The sequence below is a fragment of the Anoplolepis gracilipes genome, chromosome 5, assembly GCF_047496725.1.
Source record: "Anoplolepis gracilipes chromosome 5, ASM4749672v1, whole genome shotgun sequence".
NCBI classification, from domain to species: Eukaryota; Metazoa; Arthropoda; class Insecta; order Hymenoptera; family Formicidae; genus Anoplolepis; species Anoplolepis gracilipes.
The window spans coordinates 2,506,221-2,525,443 of NC_132974.1; the positions used below are offsets into that span (position 1 = coordinate 2,506,221).

Consider the following 19,223-nt stretch of genomic DNA (forward strand, 5'->3'; position numbering starts at 1 on the left):
TAGTAGCATGTTAAAAGTAAGATAAAATAAACGTCGCGGACAGGATCCTTCCGCGCGGTTAATACATGCAATATTTTTTGAGGCGAAAGAAATTTATGGCACAAACGACAAGGAATATATGAATAACAAATTAGTCAATGCGTTAGTGGCGGTGTTCTCTCACGGAAACCGCACGGAATGCTATAAAGAGAACAATAAAACTTAAAAAATTATCTATTAAAAATAATATACACAACGGAAAGGAAAATAAGCTAAATGAGGACTAATGAGAGTTAAGCGCGAATAAAAATCATTTCTACTTGGATTTCTTTTTGGATCATTCTCAATAACTGTTAAAAATTATTTGTCATAGAAATGATACAAAAATGAGTAGTTAATACATACATGAAAATTATAAAAATTATGTGCTCTGATCTTTGCGTAAAATTTATTGCGTCTCAGACAGAAAGTAAGTAAAATTGAGAATAATCTGTGAAGAAGAGTCAAAACGTTTAATTAAAGGATTTTTTAATGACAATTTTTATTGTGCTTTATTTTCTACGCTTGGCTCTCATTAGTCCACATTTTCCTTTATAAAGATAGTTGTACAAGTAATGCAAAACTGGTTATTCCTTCGAGTAATATATTTTTTGGAGAACACGATAGAGGCGGCCGATAATTCTTATTACATCCGATGAACTTAAGGAAAAACCTGATTTATTACGAGCATCGGAACGGAAAATTACCGTCGTTAATTAATTACTTGATAAGCAAATAAAATAAAGTTACCGTGTCTCTTGAAATAGCGCAGCAGTTGCAATAAATTTACGTTACAACAAATTTCTTCAAATTAGCAAATTGAATTCATCTGTTAAAATCGTATTTCGTTCAATATTAATCGTGAATTATTATTAATTTTGGAATTTTAAAATAACGAAGATAAAATATAGTGACATTTTAACACTGCCTGAATCAATGCGAAGTAACTCAAATCTATATAACCAAATAGTCTATTTCATCAGCGTCACAGCTCTCTTTAAATTGATAAACTGAAATTCAATAATTGATAAATTTTGAATTTTATATCTGTAAAATTTAAAATTGCATAGACTTTTATCACTTTTTTAATATAAAATTATTATCTTTCTTTTAGAATGTTCATCTGTTGTTAAAGTATTGCTATAAAGTCCTATTTTCTAAGAAAAAGTCAGGTTTCGGAAAATGTAAAAAGCTTCTTGAAACTGACAATGAGTAATCGTCAAAATAGATGTAAATAGAAGTTTGTCGGTAAAATTAAACTGTGACTAACGCGATTTGTAGAAGCGAATACTGGTGTCCATTAATAGGGCATAGCTATCGATACTTTCCGGCCGATCTTATTGTAGGAAAACTAAACAAGAAGTACCAGATGGCTTTCTAAAACATTAACGATCTACGAAGATGCTATTGCTTTCCTGAAGGAAAATCAAGAACTGAGATCTCATATAATTCCTACAAAATCAATTTACGATGTTGCAGTTAAAAAAGGACCTTTTGCTAAATATTGCCTATTTTCAGAAATAACACTGTAACAAAATTATTTTATTAGAATCTTTCTTAGTTCTTTGATTTTTAGCTATTTTTTATTTATTTTTAAATATTTTATACATTCTTTTTTTTAATATATATAATAGCATTGATATCATAGATAAATCTAAATGCAAATCTTTATTCTAAATTTTTTATATAATTAAAATAATTATCCTTATAATTGCATAATATGACTTTAGTCTCTTTTTTTCTAGAACTTTTTTTTATATTCAACAAAATATTTAAGTTTTGTTTTTCTCCTGCCATTTGTACATTTTTGAATTCAGTGTAAGAAACACGCGGAAAATTCTAAAGATATTATACGTAAAAAATTGCATTTATCATGCGAATCAATTTTGTATTTATCATATTTCGAAATTTTAATTTCACAAAATTATATACCAGTATCTCGATGTCTATGTTCCGCAGTAGCTTGTGGAATCTTTTTTTTCCGTGTGACTCACCGTACACATGGAATTGCTATTGGTATTCTGTCCGGTTCTCATCTCAGTAGACTGTGAACCATTGGCGAGGGAGGACGTGACTCCTGTGCCACTTGTCAGTAGCGCGCACGTGGCGATTTGTCGGCATGCATGGCCAAAGGTGACAACCGGCTAGTGTTTTAATTGCCTGCGTTTATCCGATAAAACGAACGCTTACGTAATTAAAAATCGCGTTTCTATTAATTACATTCGTAAAAATAATTATCGGATCGTAGTATAATTCAACAAATGGATAAATAAATAAAAAGTTAATTTGTCTTGTTGGTAAGTAAATCTATTAGAACATGCCTAAAAATTTAATTTATTCAAAATTAATTTAAGAGAGATTATTTAATTTATTTAATTATTTAATTTAAATAAACGTACATAATTTCTATTGAGCTTTTATTTTATATCATATATTTCAAATTTCATTGTCTAATAGTTAAAATTCAAGAATAATTTATCAAATTTTTTTTATTTAATGTAAATAAATGTTAATTAATGTAAATGTCAATTAATATAAATTATTGACATTATGTGTGAATTAAATAAAATAAAATATAAGATTATCTCATTTAAGGATCATAAAATACTGCGAAATATTCCAATGATTAACGTGATTTTCTTCGGAAGATTTTGAAAATATGTGTTATTAAAATTTATATGACAATTAAGTATCATTATTAAATGCAAGTGAAAAATAATGTAATGTCTATGAATTTTTAAATACTACAAATAATTATTGTTGTATTCGGAGCAAAATGTATTAAATATAATGCATGCGAAACACGATTAAAATTTAAACTTGTTTGGTGATTGTGTATCATTGATTTCCTCATTTTAATATCACTTATCACTGCCAAGTGCAAAGTGCATTGCACTTAAAAAAATCTTCAAAAGAAGTAAAATCTTCAAGACAAATTATTTTTTCAATATTACAATTCTTTTTAAGAATCGACGGAATTGATAATTAAGAGATTAATATTATATTAGAGATAACTTTAAATTAAGAAATGTATTTGATATAAATAAAAACATATCTCAATGAAATAATTCCGAGTCACGTTAAAAATTCTGAACTATTGGTTTAAACAATTAAGTCCAGTGGATCGATTTTACGATATCATTAACACAATAAAGATCATTTTCTATCTAATAGTTTATCTATATGTATATTTTCACAACAGTGTTACAGCGAGAAATGGCTTTTACTTTGAAATTATATCCACGACGTTTGTAATTCTCTTTTCTCTGGATTTTACGAAAAGTGCTGAATACGATTTTCAAATGTCATATATTGCAACCTCGTGTAAGACTCTACTTAATTCTATCGTTTTATTGATTTTATCCTTGACCTTCCTAAATTACATCTCCAGTAACAATGGATGAATTATGAAGTTTAGTGAACACACGCTCTCGAATTATCGAATGTTGAAAGTTATTCAACGCCTGCGTATATTTTTAGAAAACGTTTCAAAGCGCGAAAATGGATCACGTGATGCGCGGATTTTCCCGTACGAAAGGCTGGTCTAATTTGTGAATGGCTCTACTGTGACGTCAATATAAAAGTATAACATAAAAATAAATGAGATCTCCGATTATCCGGTAATGTGTATACTCTAGCATATAATTTATTCCAGAAAGAATCTAAAATATTGCAGAATGTATATTCCAGCGCGCGTAATTTATTTCAGTCTATGAATATTTGACATACTTATTATTCTTTTCCATAGAAATGCAAATATGCATACGTATGCGCACACATTTCTCATTCTTTCCACACATAATATAATGCTTGGTCTTGTCTCTGATTCCTTTACCTATCATCTCATCTCTGCTCCAAATGGCACATAAATATTTATTTTTCTAGGTGCAACTTTGATAGAGTCATATAAATAATACTTTGTGTTAAAATTATCGGAGACACTGCATGCATATACGAAATGGATTTCTGTAAGCGATACAAATTTCTACATATACTGCCAAGACCCTCGAAACGGATTGTTTGGTTCTGGCATGCCGAAAACGGTACGGTGTTCCAAGTACCAGAAAATGACTTACAATCAGCGACCGAGTGTTTTGTCGAACTGATAAACATCTTCGTCGCTATTTTTACAGCACTCGTTGCTATAATTTTAATTCTAAAGTACAAATGCAGCTCGAGCAGAAAGTAAGTTGAAGAAAAAAAATATCATATCTGAGAATATTTTAACTTTTGATAAAATTTTGTAATTGAAATCACGTTTCGAAAGTCAAAATTTATTTAGGATTTATAAGACAACTATTTCTCGCGCGATTAGTTAGATGAATAGAAATATTGCTTAACAATGTGATATAAAATTACAAAGTCTAAAATGGGAAACCCGGGATATTAATGTATGTATATGTACTATTTAACTCAAGCGTACGAAGTTTCTCGCGTGTTAGCATTATTGTAATGAAACATCTGTTACGCATGTTACTTAAATAGTACGCGAGAACTTTAGGGCTTAATTGAAGCAAGTTTCAATTAGTCGAAATGTTCTATTCGTTTGGGGATGTCCCATGATTCAAACGAGGGTTACATTCATCTCGAAGAATTTACTTCATTTGACGCCATAAGACGTATAAGTCAGCGGTAATTATACGTCATTCTTGAATTAATTATTATTATCTGGAATACAATATGTTCTCTCATCATTTTTCCGCGTTACTTTTATAATAACCATCCACAGATTCCGAGTAATGCATATCATTAGTCTATAAATTAGTTTACGAATTTCAGGATAATCAGACACATATAATATTAATACAATTTTATATATATATATATATCATTAACGATTTAAGTTCACAACCTTCTGTGTCAGCGTTTTTTAAACTTAGTTTTCCAATTACTCGCTTACCATGTATTTACAGTGCTTATTAATGCGTTTCTCAAAAAAGCATGTTGATTATTTTCATATGCTAAAGCTATGCGTTGCGATGCAGTTTCACGTTTCGCAGAAACAAGGCTGGTATATTCTGCGGTATTTTCGTAATGACTTGATATCTTATTTGTCAAAGTACAACACGAGTACGTTTGACTAATCACGCAATCTGAACGGATTTTTACTACAAAAATGAATACTCATATATTTTTCTACGATTTTTAATATTTTTTTCAATAAAATATTTTATAAACATTAATTAACATTAATTAAATGATTAGATTTTAAATTTTGTTCTATTTGAGATATTTGAGAACAGAATGCAAACAATTTTAATATTCTAATGGCTACGAAAGAAAATTTATTATAACCGTCGTAAAATATTTAAAATTTAAGTTTTTAAAATATCTCGATTCGTAGCAAACATATAAATATTTTCTCTCCAATTAAATCTGGAATACTTTAACTAAAAGCTTGATTATGTCCAGTTATGTAACATTATATTTCAAAACACATACATAAACACGGAACAATTATTAAAAATTTTATTAATGGATCTTTCTCGATAATTACTTTATACATGGTCATCATATTATATAATAACACACACATGTTCCTGTATATTTGTCGCATGCAAATGAAGCAATTCCGTTAATCATGATCGACGTACTTTATTGACATGCGTACATTTTTATTACGCGAAAGCAATTAATGAACGGAATAGCAAAATGTATTCATGCGAAAAGAGAAAAAAAAATAAAATCTCTCGTATTAATTATAATAATAATTCATAACACGTGGTAGCTCGGCTTTTTCTCTTTCTCTCTTTCTTTTTCTCTTTTCATAAGATAAAGATACTCTACGTCAGAGTGATCGCTGATTTGCGTCAGCAATTATCGAGGAATCTTAATATTGACTGTCAAATCCGCTTATCACAAATTAAACATAAACATTTTTATGTATCAATATTAAAATTTTGTAAATTGCAATTATACATAGGAACAATCTTGTTTCATCAGTTCGTTTTAAGCATGCTCATTTACAAATTAGCTAATTTAATGTATACTACTTACCATTATCACGAAATTAAATAACAGGCCGTGTAAGTAGAATCAATATATTAATGCATTTATGTCGATATAAATCTTCTATAAACATCTTTTTCAAATAAGGAGCAAAAATAAAGATATGAATTATTTTTTATTTTTATCCGTTATATTTTTTATCTTAACAAGCTTTGAAATATATTTTACGGAAGGCAGCCTCTGATATTTTCCCAACTTATATTTACTTTGTTCAACGTACATATGCCGAGTATCCAAGTATCCAAGTGTAAAACAAGTTGACATTAATAACGTCATGATCATGATCGCGATATATCTAAAGACCCAGAAAATCGCAAACGGAATGACTCAGAGATCTTTTAAATTCATTAAGGCATACAAATTTAACTACTCATATCTATTCATCTTTACCCGTCGAATATGTAATATACCCGTATGTTACCTGACGTGATTACAGAATATACTCATAAAAACGAGCTATTCTGCTGGCACTTCTTTATTTTAAGTTTCACATAAAAGTTTCACCGACTGCTATGAATTAATATTGAATTATCTGGGTCAGCAATGAATAAAACTTTTCGAATATCATAATGCAAATTTACACAATTGAAACTAAACGAAAAATAATATTAGATAATCTTAGAACTATGACGAAAATATAAACATTTTACATTAGAATTATGATAAAAAACTTTTTTAAAAAAGAATAAGAATGCCAAATAGGTAAAAAATTATCAAATTTATATGCAACAAATAGAAATTTAAAAAACATAAAATTAAGATATATTTACATATACTGGGCATTTTTTAAATTCATTTTTTATCGTGTTGTTACTCACCAGTCGATGCGCAACAGCGAGGAGTTGACCATGTAAATAATGTTGTGTGATCTATAACATACAAAAATAAAATTCAAATTATATAGCAATTCAATAATATTTTTTTAAATAATTGTTATTCATAAATTTGTGGTAACAAAACAGTAATTTATAATTTCTATATCGTTTCATTATTTAGATTTCCTACCTTTTTAATTTCTATTTTGAATAAATAAATTGTGCGAAATAATTGCTTAAGTAAAATAACTACCTTCTTGATATTTACAAATGTTTAATCGTATAGAATAATTAATCGTACAAATCGATAATAGAGAATAATATTAATTTCATAATATTAATAATAATAATTATAATTTCAAGAATGAATCGCCACGACCTGCTAATTTGAATTTCACAGGACGAATAAAATAGTACACGTACACAACCCCAAGACACTATATCAACGGATGTGTTGTTCCACCCCCTATTCTAAAACATTTGTGCATCAAATATAATATTTAAAACTTTTTGAAATAATTTCATGCCGAATACCGTTTTTCGTATTTTTAATTAATTATTAATAAACGGATGGATGATATTGCATCATTTAATGATTTCATTGAATAATTTTGTAATCTTATCTTTTTTGATCATCGATATAAAATTATTGTTAAGCGTATTCCTATTATTAAAATATTTTGTTACTCGCATTTACATTGCAATTCTAATATTTATATAATAAATAGACATTTGTAATGATAAATAGGCATATATAATATTACAGTATGAGAATAACATAATCTTTTTTTTGCAGACTTTCTAAGTCACTCCTGCCACTTCACATAAGCAGAACTTTACTTTGTATGTTACTATTGTCAATTCTTTTATTAGAACTATGCGAATCGATATTAACATCGATCTCATTGTCGCCAATCTTGACGATAATCGCAGTACTATTCTGTTGGATATTACATCGAGAAACTGAAATGAGGGATGGTTTTGGTACCGCCGTATCAGGCGGTGGATTTACGATAATTGGCCTTTCACGAACATGGAAGCTTTTACACTTATGCAGGTACACTATCGATAATTACTAGATAAAATGCTCATATATCTTCATCTTTCCCTGTAATTAATATGCAATCAAAACTCTGAGTACAAATTCTTTTTTGTAAACTATATTTTTTAAATACTTATTAAATATAACTTATCTATAAAATTGAAAATTTGTTGATGCTTTATATTATTGTTGGAAAGAATATTATATTAAACGCACATACGTGCACACATACACACACACACCCAACATACGCATATTATAAAAAAAAATTATTATTATTAATGAAACTTTTCTTCATATAGTTTTATGTTTATTAAAATGCTATTATTTTTATCTTATCTGTTTTTTTTTTTTTACGTTTGTGGAGATATTTTGGAAATTATACAGAAATATTTCAGATTTAACTTGTTCATCCAACACGTTCGTGTTACAACAACGGGGATTACCGCTGCTTGTTGTGGATTGCTCGCTATTATCGATTCTTACACTCTTTATCGCATGGTGAGTGATAATTTAATTGTTCAATCAAAAAGAATTTTTTGACTTATAATTAATAATATTTGTATCTATAAAATTTTCTCATAATTTACACAATATACAATAGTTTAAATGTAAGATAGAAATTAAATTTAAATGTTTGCTCCATGATTTTATAATTATAATATAATTTCAACTAATAATGTAATAATATAAATTTCTCTTCTTCGTTATACCGGTTTTATGTCGAAGATAATATTTCACTTTTCTTTTCGGTGCGATCAAAGTGTGTGATTCATTTTCTGTATGAGTTCAAACATGATTGCGTAAGATGAGGTATTCACAACAAGTGTAACCTTAAGCCAACAGTTAGTACAAGGAAGTTATATTCTTATCGACGATGCCCAGTTGCTCTGGTAACTAGCGATGTTTGTTTTACATTTAGCGAGTTTGTTTGAACAATAATGGCTATTATCATGCACCGGTGAGACGTGCTTATCGAACGTTAATATGGTGCTTTTTATTCAAGAGTGTGCTAGCACGTTCACAAAAATATATATAAGACAAACTTTCAACTGAGATTTTGCTTACTTTAAAGTCGCACAGAAAAAATATTCTCATTTAAAAAAAAAACAGATATGTATGATCAAGCTTTCTCTTGTATATAAAGGCACATTTTTCTCCCTATTATATATCCTTTCCCACTCGTTAATATATCTATCAAAATGCATATCCTCGGAAGAAACGTGCAGATGTAAAAGCCTTTCCACCGTTTACGTTTACGACTTCCTTAACTCGATAAAAGCAAACAGCCAGCAGCGTTTTACTACTCGAATTTTCCTCTCGACGCAAAATCAAATGTATAAACATCGCGTCACTCGGCACTTCAGACGGTTTTCTCACCATGAATACATCCGCAAGGATATTTCGGTTTTGCTTGTTAGATGCAGAAGAGCAGGCGGTATACCGTTAAAAGGCTCGACAACATACGGGGCTCCTACGTGCACTCCACCTCGCCGTTCCTCAGCAGAATCACCTTTCATTGGGTGACTGACCTGCTGTCACGCGGTTATTACGCATCACTCGAACTCCACGACCTAGGACAACTTCCGAATGAGGAGACGGCGAGAAATCAATTCGAACGTTTCCGCGATATTTATGAAACCGAAAGGGTATAATTCTTCCTTTTTTCTTTCCTTTCTAAGAAATATCTACAAAAAATGATTAACTCTTTCTTGATACGTTTAGCAGATCAAAATTTAGATATATATAATTATTACATTTTTATATTTCATATTCATATATTTTAATATAATAATATCTTTTAAACACAAATTAAATTTTTATTTTTAATAATTAAAATTACTTTTTATGCGCGATTTATTTTTATATTATATGCGTGTATATTTATACAAGTTAAATTATGAAATTCTTAGCTACGAAGCCGTGGGCAAAAAGTGTCATTATGGAAATGTTTTTGGAAACGAATATGGTTGGCTTTCGCGGTAGGTGGTGCCTTAAAATTGTTAGGCGATGCTACGACTTTGGTAGGTCCTATGGCGATTTCCAAAATCATCGATTATGCGTCGGACGTTCAAAACAGCACCATGAACGAAAATTTGTCTTGGAAGGTACATCTTTAATCATTTTTCAACAATAGTATCTCAATATGTCTACCCACCTAAAACACAGACTTTATTTAGGGAGCCATGACATTTTCTCAAATTCTGAAAAATGGATATTTCTTGGGGATCTTGGTTTTTCTTGCGACCATTTTGCAAAGTACAATAAGCCAAGCTTCTACTCATGTGCTCTGTGTTGAAGGAATACGTTTGCGAACCGCTCTTCAGGTATTTATATAAGAGCAAGATTATTGAAAATAAATGCAAAACATTTAGAATTTAAAGATAATTTTTTTATGATCCTCTTGATCTATTTGATTTTCGAAAAATAGTGGATAAATGAAATTTGTTGAAATTTTATTGGATTGTGCAGGCATTAATTTACGATAAAGCTCTTCGACTGTCTTCTTGGAGTATTTCTGAGGAAGAAAAACCATCCGACAAACAAAAAGAACAATGCCAGCAACAAGCAGTTGACATTGGAACTTTGATAAATCTCATGTCCGAAGACGCGTATAACGTAATGAGTTTCTTCTGGATCGGTCATTATATCTGGGCCATTCCATTAAAAGTAAAGATATTTGAATATAAGAGAAATATTCGCAATGTATCACATATTTCTATTATGTAATATTTCTAAAAAAAATTATATCACGAAGAAATCACACAATTAACGCAGGATAATCTCTTGTATATTATACATTTTTTTTTAATTTGTATAGATTGCTGTTATCATATGTCTTCTATATTTAAAATTGGGTGTCAGTGCAATTGTGGGAGCAATTTGCTGTATATTGATCGTCACACCGATGCAGCTCTTTCTTGGGAAACAAATGTCTAAGAATTTTAAATCCATAGCAGTAAGAATATCGTTGTTTCTTAATCTTTTTGTCTTTTTAATTTCTTCAATTTTCTACTTCTTTTTAAAAATTCAATTATCCAGTAGAACAAATTTAATAATAATATATATCAATAACACATATTATTTAATTAATACCATAGCATAATTTCTTTTTCAAGAATAATAATATAAATCGCAATATAATAATAATTGTAAAAATATCCTCAGGAAAAAAGTGATGCGCGACTACGTCTAGTTAATGAAATTCTGCAAGGAATGCGACTAATTAAGTTACGTGCTTGGGAAAATGTTTTTGAGGATCGCATACGCAGAACTCGAAATGAGGAATTAAAACTGCTAAACAAGGACTCTGTATATTGGACACTAATCAGTAATTTTTTTTACATTAAAAAAATATATCTGTTATATAAAACACTGTGGAAAAAGATGGTGGACGATTGTATTTCTATATATATATATATTTTTTATAATTTAATAAGTTTTTCAATTAAATTATTCTTGTAATAAAATTTAATTTAAAAAGTTGGGTAAATTTATACGTTAATATTGCAGACTTTCTAACGCACGCCTCCTCCGTTCTGATGACTCTCTTCACATTCGGAATTTATTTCTGGTTGGAGGAACGAAATCTTGATGCTGGAAATGTTTTTGCTAGTCTCGCGCTCTTTTCACAGCTGACCGTGCCGCTTTTCATCTTTCCGGCGATAGTGCCGATTATTATCAACGCTTTGGTGAGGAATAACGCGTTCCTGAGATACTGTAATATTTTTTAAATTCAGATTCCATGAGACATTCTTCTACGGTATCTCTTTGCAGACTTCTACAACGAGATTAGAGAAATTTCTTTTGCTACCAGAGATCGTAAATATCCTTCCTGAACCAAACGATCGAAAACCAGCCACAGATACATTGTCAATGACAAATTCGTACACCGATAATGATGTGAGTATTTCTTAAATTAAAAAATCTAACACTATTTGATTAAATTTCCTTTTATATAAATTAGGAGAAAACATTTTTTAATTAAAAAATGTCAAAGACGTCACAATTAAATTTTCATTAAACATTTTATAATTCGATAATTTAACTCGATGCAATGCGCGTTATTTCAAGGTGAAAGTTGTCAACAGTGTGACAACTTTTGGATCGCTCGATAATATCGTAGAGGACGAGGAACATTCGCAATCGAATATCTTGCGCGAGTTTAATTTGACAATTGACTCCTCAGTTGATACGGTATTTGAAAAAGATCCGGAAGTCCCGGAATCTGTTCTCAAAATTAGATCGAGTACTTTCGCTTGGGGACCTGATGAAAATACGTTGACGATTAACGCTCTCAATTTCCCGCGAGGTAAATAAAATTTAAAAAAATCTATAATACAATGTTCAATTGCTCATCTCTTTCGTTCACATTATTCTATTATTTTTAGGACAGTTGACGATAATAGTAGGAAAGACCGGAAGTGGAAAGAGCTCTTTATTATCAGTACTTTTAGGAGAGATTCAAAGAACCAACGGAAGCATTGAATGGACCAAGTAATTATAACAAGTAAAAAAAATAAGAAATAATGAAAATAATATTGTATGGGCTAAAAATATGGCATATCATCTTATCAGGGGTCTAAAGATCGCATATGTAGCGCAACGACCGTGGCTTCAAAACGCGACCTTGAGAGATAATATTCTCTTCGGTTCGACATATCGGTCACGAAGATATCGCAACGTTCTACATGCATGCGCTCTTCAACCGGATGTGGATATACTTCCCGGTCGGGATCTAACTAGAATAGGTGAACGGGGTATCAATTTGAGCGGTGGCCAAAAGCAGAGGGTCACTATAGCTCGAGCATTTTACAGTGACGCCGATGTCATTCTCCTGGTTCGTGTTTGATCTGTATTTTATGTAAATTTAATGTTAATGTTATCAGTTTTTTGTGTCAAAGATTTATATGTGCAATTTTTATATTAAAATCTGCTTGCAGGATGACCCATTGTCAGCGTTAGATCAACACGTTGGTCGGCAGATCTTTGATCATGGCGTGAGAAAACTTATGTTGAGAAGTGGTCGAACTGTGATTATGGTCACTCATAGATTGGACCTGCTACTGGCTGCTCATCAGGTTTTACGATTGCATTAATAACATTTTACATTAATATTTTAAAAAGTTTAACACATCACATTGTGCACAAATAAAAATATATTTTTGTTTTAATTTTTCCCGAAGTAAAATCATTTATTTCTATAAAAAAGAATAAAATAGAGAACAGAAAGTTATATAAAAATTTATTTTAAGGTAATTGTCATGGACAACTGTCAAGTCCGAGCTGTCGGAACAAAATCCAGTATCGAAGATATGGATCCTGAATTGGCGGCCGAATGGCGAATTGCAGATTCAAGACGGGAGAATGAAAATCGTTTTCAAAAAACGGCCAAGGATAGATGGTCCTTGATTAGACTAGTTTCTAGAATTGGAATCGGTATAACAAAAAGGCACGCCAACGACGGATCGTGGATCATCGACCGCGATGCTCATGTGGTAAATAAAAAAAGAGAGACTATAACGAGATATACCTTTAATCAGAGATTTAATGTGAAGATAATATTATCGCGACGATAATATTATTTTGTTATAAATTTTCCTTTCAGAATCCACCAGTGTTTGTACCTTTAAGATTACGCCGAACAACTTTATCTGGTTCGAGATACCTGAGTCACGATCTCACGGATCTTCCGGTACCAACAGAAGAATGGAACACCGCTAGAAAACGATCAAAGACATATCGCGACAGCGTCAGATCGACGAGTTTTCATACGCAAAGTCGACGACCACCGCCGGTTCTTCGACAAAGCAGTACACCGATGATTCTCGAAAATCGAGAACACCAAGTAACATCAAGGTATAAATTTGAAAAAATTCTCCTCTATTAAACTACAAGAAGAAACTTTGACCACTATGTCATGAGATCTTTGACGCAAAATTTTTTTTTTTTAGCAAAAATCTTTAGAATCTTAGAATCATCTGTTTTCAATACTTAATGTTAAATTACTTCTTTGCAATTATTTGTTTATATAACAAATAATAAAAATTGTGTGATACTTGAAGATGGTATATACATAATTATACATTTTTTTACACATTAAACAGCTTTATTTCTTGTATCTAATTTTCATGCAGGAAAAGAAACAACACTTATGACAACGGACAACCTAATAGTATGCTAAAACACTTCTTCCCCACAAGGTGTTTCAATTTTCATTTTACATATAATAACAATTTGTTACTATCGTGAGAAAATGAAAAGTAATTGAAGAAGTAAAAACATAACGATTTTAATTTTAGATATCCGGAAGAAATGACAATAAACAGAGACAAAAGTGTCCTTCGCCGATTGATACTAAGTTCTAACAAGTAATTACAGCAAGAAAAGAAGTATAAAGAAATTATAACTATATAATTGAAAATTAAGTATTATTCCATCTTTTTCAGAATAAGTCAACAACAGGAACGCAATCATCTTCCGGCAAAACGACTACTATCGATAGAATCGCGAACTAGTGATGATATAGATGACATGGAAGAGAGTTAGTTATCAAAATTATTTATATGTAATTTATATATTTTTATATGTGTCTAATATATAAATCTAATTTTATATATTTAATTTATATAATATAATATATATATCTTCGAATCTGTTTTTACATATATACATAGTTTCCTCTTCTACTTTTTTCTTAAAATATTCATTGTGATTTTTTAATCTTTGTTAGCTCTGGACGGTGAAGATGCAAATGAACAAAATGAATTTGAAATAGATGATAAAAGTGGAATAGTAACTCGAATGACTTGGATGAAATATCCAAAGTCCGGTGGATGGATACCGGGACTTGTTTATATTGTAGCGGCATTAGCTTATCAAATTCTTCGCGTATATACCGATCTCTGGCTGAGCCGATGGACGGATCAAAGTGGTCATTCGTCAACAAAGGAATGCCAAGATGTAAATAGATAATTGTAGTATTGATTATTTACACAATAATGATAAAAGTATCGCATTCACGTGTTACTTTAAAATTCATAATTAAAAAAATTGTTAATCAGTTCTTTGCATCAGAATATATATCTTAATCAATTAATCTATATATTGGTACATATCAATGCTTGAAAAAATGTAATGGAAAAATCATGTTTACGATAAAATATAAGATATAACGATGAGATATATATTTGTGTTTTCTTTTAATTAAAAAATTTTAAACTCTGTCTTTTTTTCAGACGGTGTCCTATTTCAAGGTGTACATCATTATATCCGTGGGCTCTATCCTATTATCATTTTTGTACAATATGGCGGGTCAGTGGGCAGGTGCCAGAGCTAGACGCAAATTACACCGCGAAGCCATCGCTGGACTTCTCGGCGCACCTATCTCATTCTTTGATTATAATCCAATCGGAAAGATCTTGAATAGATTTAGTGCCGATATGGGTGTCATAGACAAGGTTAATATACTCTGTCATATTTTGACAATAATAAGTAACGAATGTCGTTAAAAATAATTGACAAATCTAAAGTTATTTCAATTATGCGCGAATTAGGTTCTATTTAAATTTTTTTTCTAGAAAATATCTATATCGATTAAGAGATTAACATCCTTTGTATTACTTTGCGGCTCGGCAATGATCGTCAATGTCATTATTTCACCGTGGTTCTTGATCACCGCCGTACCAACCAGCTGTATTTATTACGTATTACAAAGATTCTACAGGCGGAGCGCCAGACAATTGCAACGACTAGATGGAAGGTATTACTGATGATGATTATCATGATCTCTCGTATAAATCTTTTGAAAAATTTCTTTTAATTCTCTCTTTATTCAATTTGTTTATTCAAAAAATTACAAGTCTATAATGTGCATAAGTGATTTATTATCTTAACACAAAAATTATAATTTATAACTAAACTACTGGTGATAGTAACTACCTAATTAAAAGTTATTGTGAATGAGGAGCATGCATTTATAAATATTTCATAAGTTTTCTTTTCTCTAATTCAAAGATAGTCACTAAGTTTTTTTCATATACGCGGGAATGCATAAATAATTATACGTATGGCTTAAGCACGAGAGGACCGGTAGCAGCACATTTCTCAGAAACTTTGTCCGGACTTGCGACACTGAGGGCATTCAAACAGGAGAGTCGTTTCATGAAGGAAACAATGAGACGCCTCGATATAAATACAAATGCGTTTCTCATTTTAAACACTAGTAGCAGGTGGCTCGGCATCGCATTGGTAATATAATAACGAACAAAGTGCATTGAGTATTAAAAATAGATTCAAAGGCCGATCTCTAAAAATATGATAATTATAATCAGCATTCAAAAATTTGTATCAACATATTTTCTTTTTTGATATAAGTAATTATATGCATATATATTTTATGAATAATGCCGATTGTATATACGAAACGTTTCAGATCTTTTGATTCTAATAATAGCCTTTTTATAGTTTGATAAATAATTTCAGGATTATTTAGGCGCTGTTATTGTGGTAACAGCCATTTTTGCGGCCTTACTTTCTGCAGAACTATACCCAAATCGCGTAACACCCGCTCTAGTGGGGCTAGCAATTAATTATACTCTTTTAGTACCGATATATTTGAATTGGGTAGTCAAGTTTACTGCAGAGATCGAAATGTATATGGGAAGTGTAGTCCGAATTTCCGCATACAAGAACGTGCAACCAGAAAAATATCATAAAAACGGTAACTATTTTTATATAGCTATTTATATATAGCTTGAAATTTTGTCATTAATTTATATATAAGTAAATTAATTTTTAAAAATTGTTCTCTTTACTATTATTAAATTTTTACTTTCTATGGATTTAATTTCAAAGCAAATATTAAATTAAGTCTTTCTGTTGTTATCAGAATGATATAATAGTATATTTCAATTTAAGTATTAATCGAAATCTACCTTAGCAATTAATTCACTTTTGAAACTGCTCAGCGCTTAATAAATAAATCTATATATTATTGAAAATATGAAATATGAAGTTTCCTCTATTAATGATATGAAAATATTTTTCAAATATCATATCATTGTACTTCATTATTCCTTATTACCTTTTTTTATCATATGTATGTATATGTATAATATATCTTCTCTTTCGGGGTTTTAGATTTACGAGTGGCGGATGATTGGCCCAGTGAAGGTGAAATTGTTTTCGAAAACGTATCTTTGCGCTATGATGTAGACAGAAATCCGGTGATCGAAGATTTGTTTTTGAAAATACCAGCCGGACAAAAGGTAATTAAATTTACAATTACTAAAATAATAAATTTTAATACTAATATGCGAGTAATAATTATATAGTAAATAATAAAACAGTATAAAAATAATAATAAATAAGATAAATAAAATAAATGTTAAATTATCTTCTTTTTTTCTTTTAATGTAAGAAAATAAAGATACATACACAAACATAATATAATATTTGTAGGTGGGCATTTGTGGGAGAACCGGTAGCGGAAAATCATCCACTGTGATGGCTCTCTTTCATTTAATTGAAATCAGTCAAGGACGTATTTTATTAGACGGGATCGACATCCGACAAGTGCCTCTTCAAATATTACGATCGCGGTTATCGGCCATACCGCAAGATGCAATAATGTTTAGCGGCACAATTAGGTTTGTATAAACAATGCAATTTCGCAAGTCTCTCATTAAACGTGAACCGTCTAGAATCTTGAATACTACTCGACTCGTATAATTTATAAAAGTTATATACAGTTATATAAAGCTACAACAACTTGATAAATTGCTCGTAGAGAAAATTTAGATCCACTTTCGAAACATGAAGACCAAGAAATCTGGCATGCCTTGGAACTTTCTCAAGTCAAAGATGTTATAGCTTCGCATCCAGAAGGACTAAGTATGTATAATAAATTTATATACATATATAATAAATATAATATATATATATATATAAAATAAAATATTTTAAAAAGGATAATGTTTTATACAATACACACAAAACATGCATGTGATAGTATCTAATTTCAATATAGATCTCGAGGTGCGCGAAGGCGGTGAAAATTTTTCAGCCGGTCAGTTACAACTTCTTTGCATGGCACGTACGATTCTTCAGCGATCAAGTATCATTGTACTCGATGAAGCAACCAGTGCGCTCGATGTAGCTACCGAGAAATCACTTCTAAAAGCGGCTACCATCGCTTTTGAGAACAAAACTGTGATCATTATCGCGGTTAGTAGACATTTTTATAATTTAAATATGCTTTTTAAGTAAATAATTTTATTAATAACCAATATTAACTGTTAAACCAATTTAAAAAACTATTTATTAAATCCAGGTGTGCACTTACTAAACTTAAATTGTCTCTTAAAATTGTCACATTTGCCATCACTTTTGCATAAATTTGTTTTTTTAATAACACTATTATATTTAACACTAATTTAATATATTAATTTTAATTCAACGTGTTATTATTTATAACATGTTATATTATATGTCTGAATAATTTCATGTCAATGAAATTAAAAAATATTTTAATACTATCTTACGATTTATTTATAAGCAGATATAATAAACAGAAAAGAACTAGAAATAAAATTATGTGTAAAATTCAGAGAAGATTATAATTTAAAAACACAAGAGACATTTTATGATATTTATTAAAATTCTTATATTATCTTGGATTTAATCTCATTAATGAGATTAGATAAAATTGTAACGAAATTAATATTTTCACAGCATCGAGCAGCGACTTTGTTAGGGTGTGACCGTATTATTGTTCTTGATGAAGGCAAAATAATCGAAGAGGGCTCACCGACAGATTTAATGCAACGACAAAACGGAATCTTTTCCGCAATGATTAAAACAGTTGACCAAAGTGGTGAACAACAATGATTGTAAAAGAAAGCAAAAACTACATGTCCGACTTCTCAATTGACTTCACTGATCGTAATATTAAGATTTAAAAATTTGAAAAGACTGCTTTAGAGGAATATAATATTTCTTTTATTACTTTATAGTAATAATACATCTTTATTTTTTATACTAATCGAATATGTGACGACTAATTTCCTACTTTTAGACAATATTTTATTTTTGTATCATGAATATATTTAAGATATTTTATGATTTTTTGTAAATATAAAAAAGTAAATTGTAAATATTATACATGTAATGTATATTGAGAAAAATAATGTATGTAATACAAATATATGAAAATTTGATAATGTAAAGATTTTCTTTTAAACAATAAATAAATTAATAGATGTTTAGAGAATAAGACAGCCAGGTCGAATTGTCGAACTGTTCTGAGTATTTACCATTTTTTATAATTTATATATACA

The 19,223-nt window shown here is 29.9% G+C and overlaps 2 protein-coding genes across 6 annotated transcripts in view; one reads left to right on the top strand and one right to left on the bottom strand.

The window, feature by feature from the left end:
- The window catches only part of LOC140666249 (uncharacterized), a 308,424-nt gene that overhangs the window by 273,665 nt on the left and 15,536 nt on the right, over positions 1-19,223 (bottom strand). The window contains exon 2 of the mRNA XM_072893224.1: positions 6,846-6,896. Within this exon, the coding sequence (XP_072749325.1) occupies positions 6,846-6,896 (51 nt within the window). The remainder of the gene's footprint in view (positions 1-6,845; positions 6,897-19,223) is intronic.
- On the top strand, positions 1,869-18,956 carry Sur (Sulfonylurea receptor). Of its 5 annotated transcripts, none has more exons than XM_072893202.1 (33): positions 1,870-2,315; positions 3,221-3,342; positions 3,499-3,638; positions 3,904-4,203; positions 7,639-7,899; positions 8,283-8,385; positions 9,306-9,533; positions 9,798-9,992; positions 10,065-10,211; positions 10,357-10,554; positions 10,706-10,843; positions 11,053-11,215; positions 11,398-11,576; positions 11,662-11,787; positions 11,959-12,196; positions 12,276-12,381; positions 12,463-12,724; positions 12,828-12,965; positions 13,140-13,382; positions 13,493-13,743; positions 14,022-14,087; positions 14,187-14,255; positions 14,334-14,428; positions 14,618-14,847; positions 15,123-15,344; positions 15,465-15,646; positions 15,963-16,134; positions 16,369-16,606; positions 17,026-17,153; positions 17,347-17,534; positions 17,675-17,778; positions 17,915-18,111; positions 18,619-18,956. In XM_072893202.1, the coding sequence occupies exons 4-33, from the start codon at positions 3,977-3,979 to the stop codon at positions 18,772-18,774; spliced, it is 5,250 nt and encodes a 1,749-aa protein (XP_072749303.1). In that variant the 5' UTR covers positions 1,870-2,315; positions 3,221-3,342; positions 3,499-3,638; positions 3,904-3,976; the 3' UTR covers positions 18,775-18,956. The 5 variants fall into 5 exon arrangements, with proteins under 5 accessions (XP_072749305.1, XP_072749303.1, XP_072749304.1 ...); XM_072893203.1 differs by having other exon boundaries at positions 3,499-3,601; XM_072893204.1 differs by lacking the exon at positions 14,022-14,087 and having other exon boundaries at positions 1,869-2,315.

Bases quoted from the DNA above. Each gene is read 5' to 3' on its own strand.
- Sur (XM_072893202.1), top strand. From the start codon at position 3,977: ATGGATTTCTGTAAGCGATACAAATTTCTACATATACTGCCAAGACCC. The intron at 11,577-11,661 runs GTGAGGAATAAC...ATCTCTTTGCAG, and splicing joins CGATTATTATCAACGCTTTG to ACTTCTACAACGAGATTAGA. The intron at 17,779-17,914 runs GTATGTATAATA...ATTTCAATATAG, and splicing joins TTCGCATCCAGAAGGACTAA to ATCTCGAGGTGCGCGAAGGC.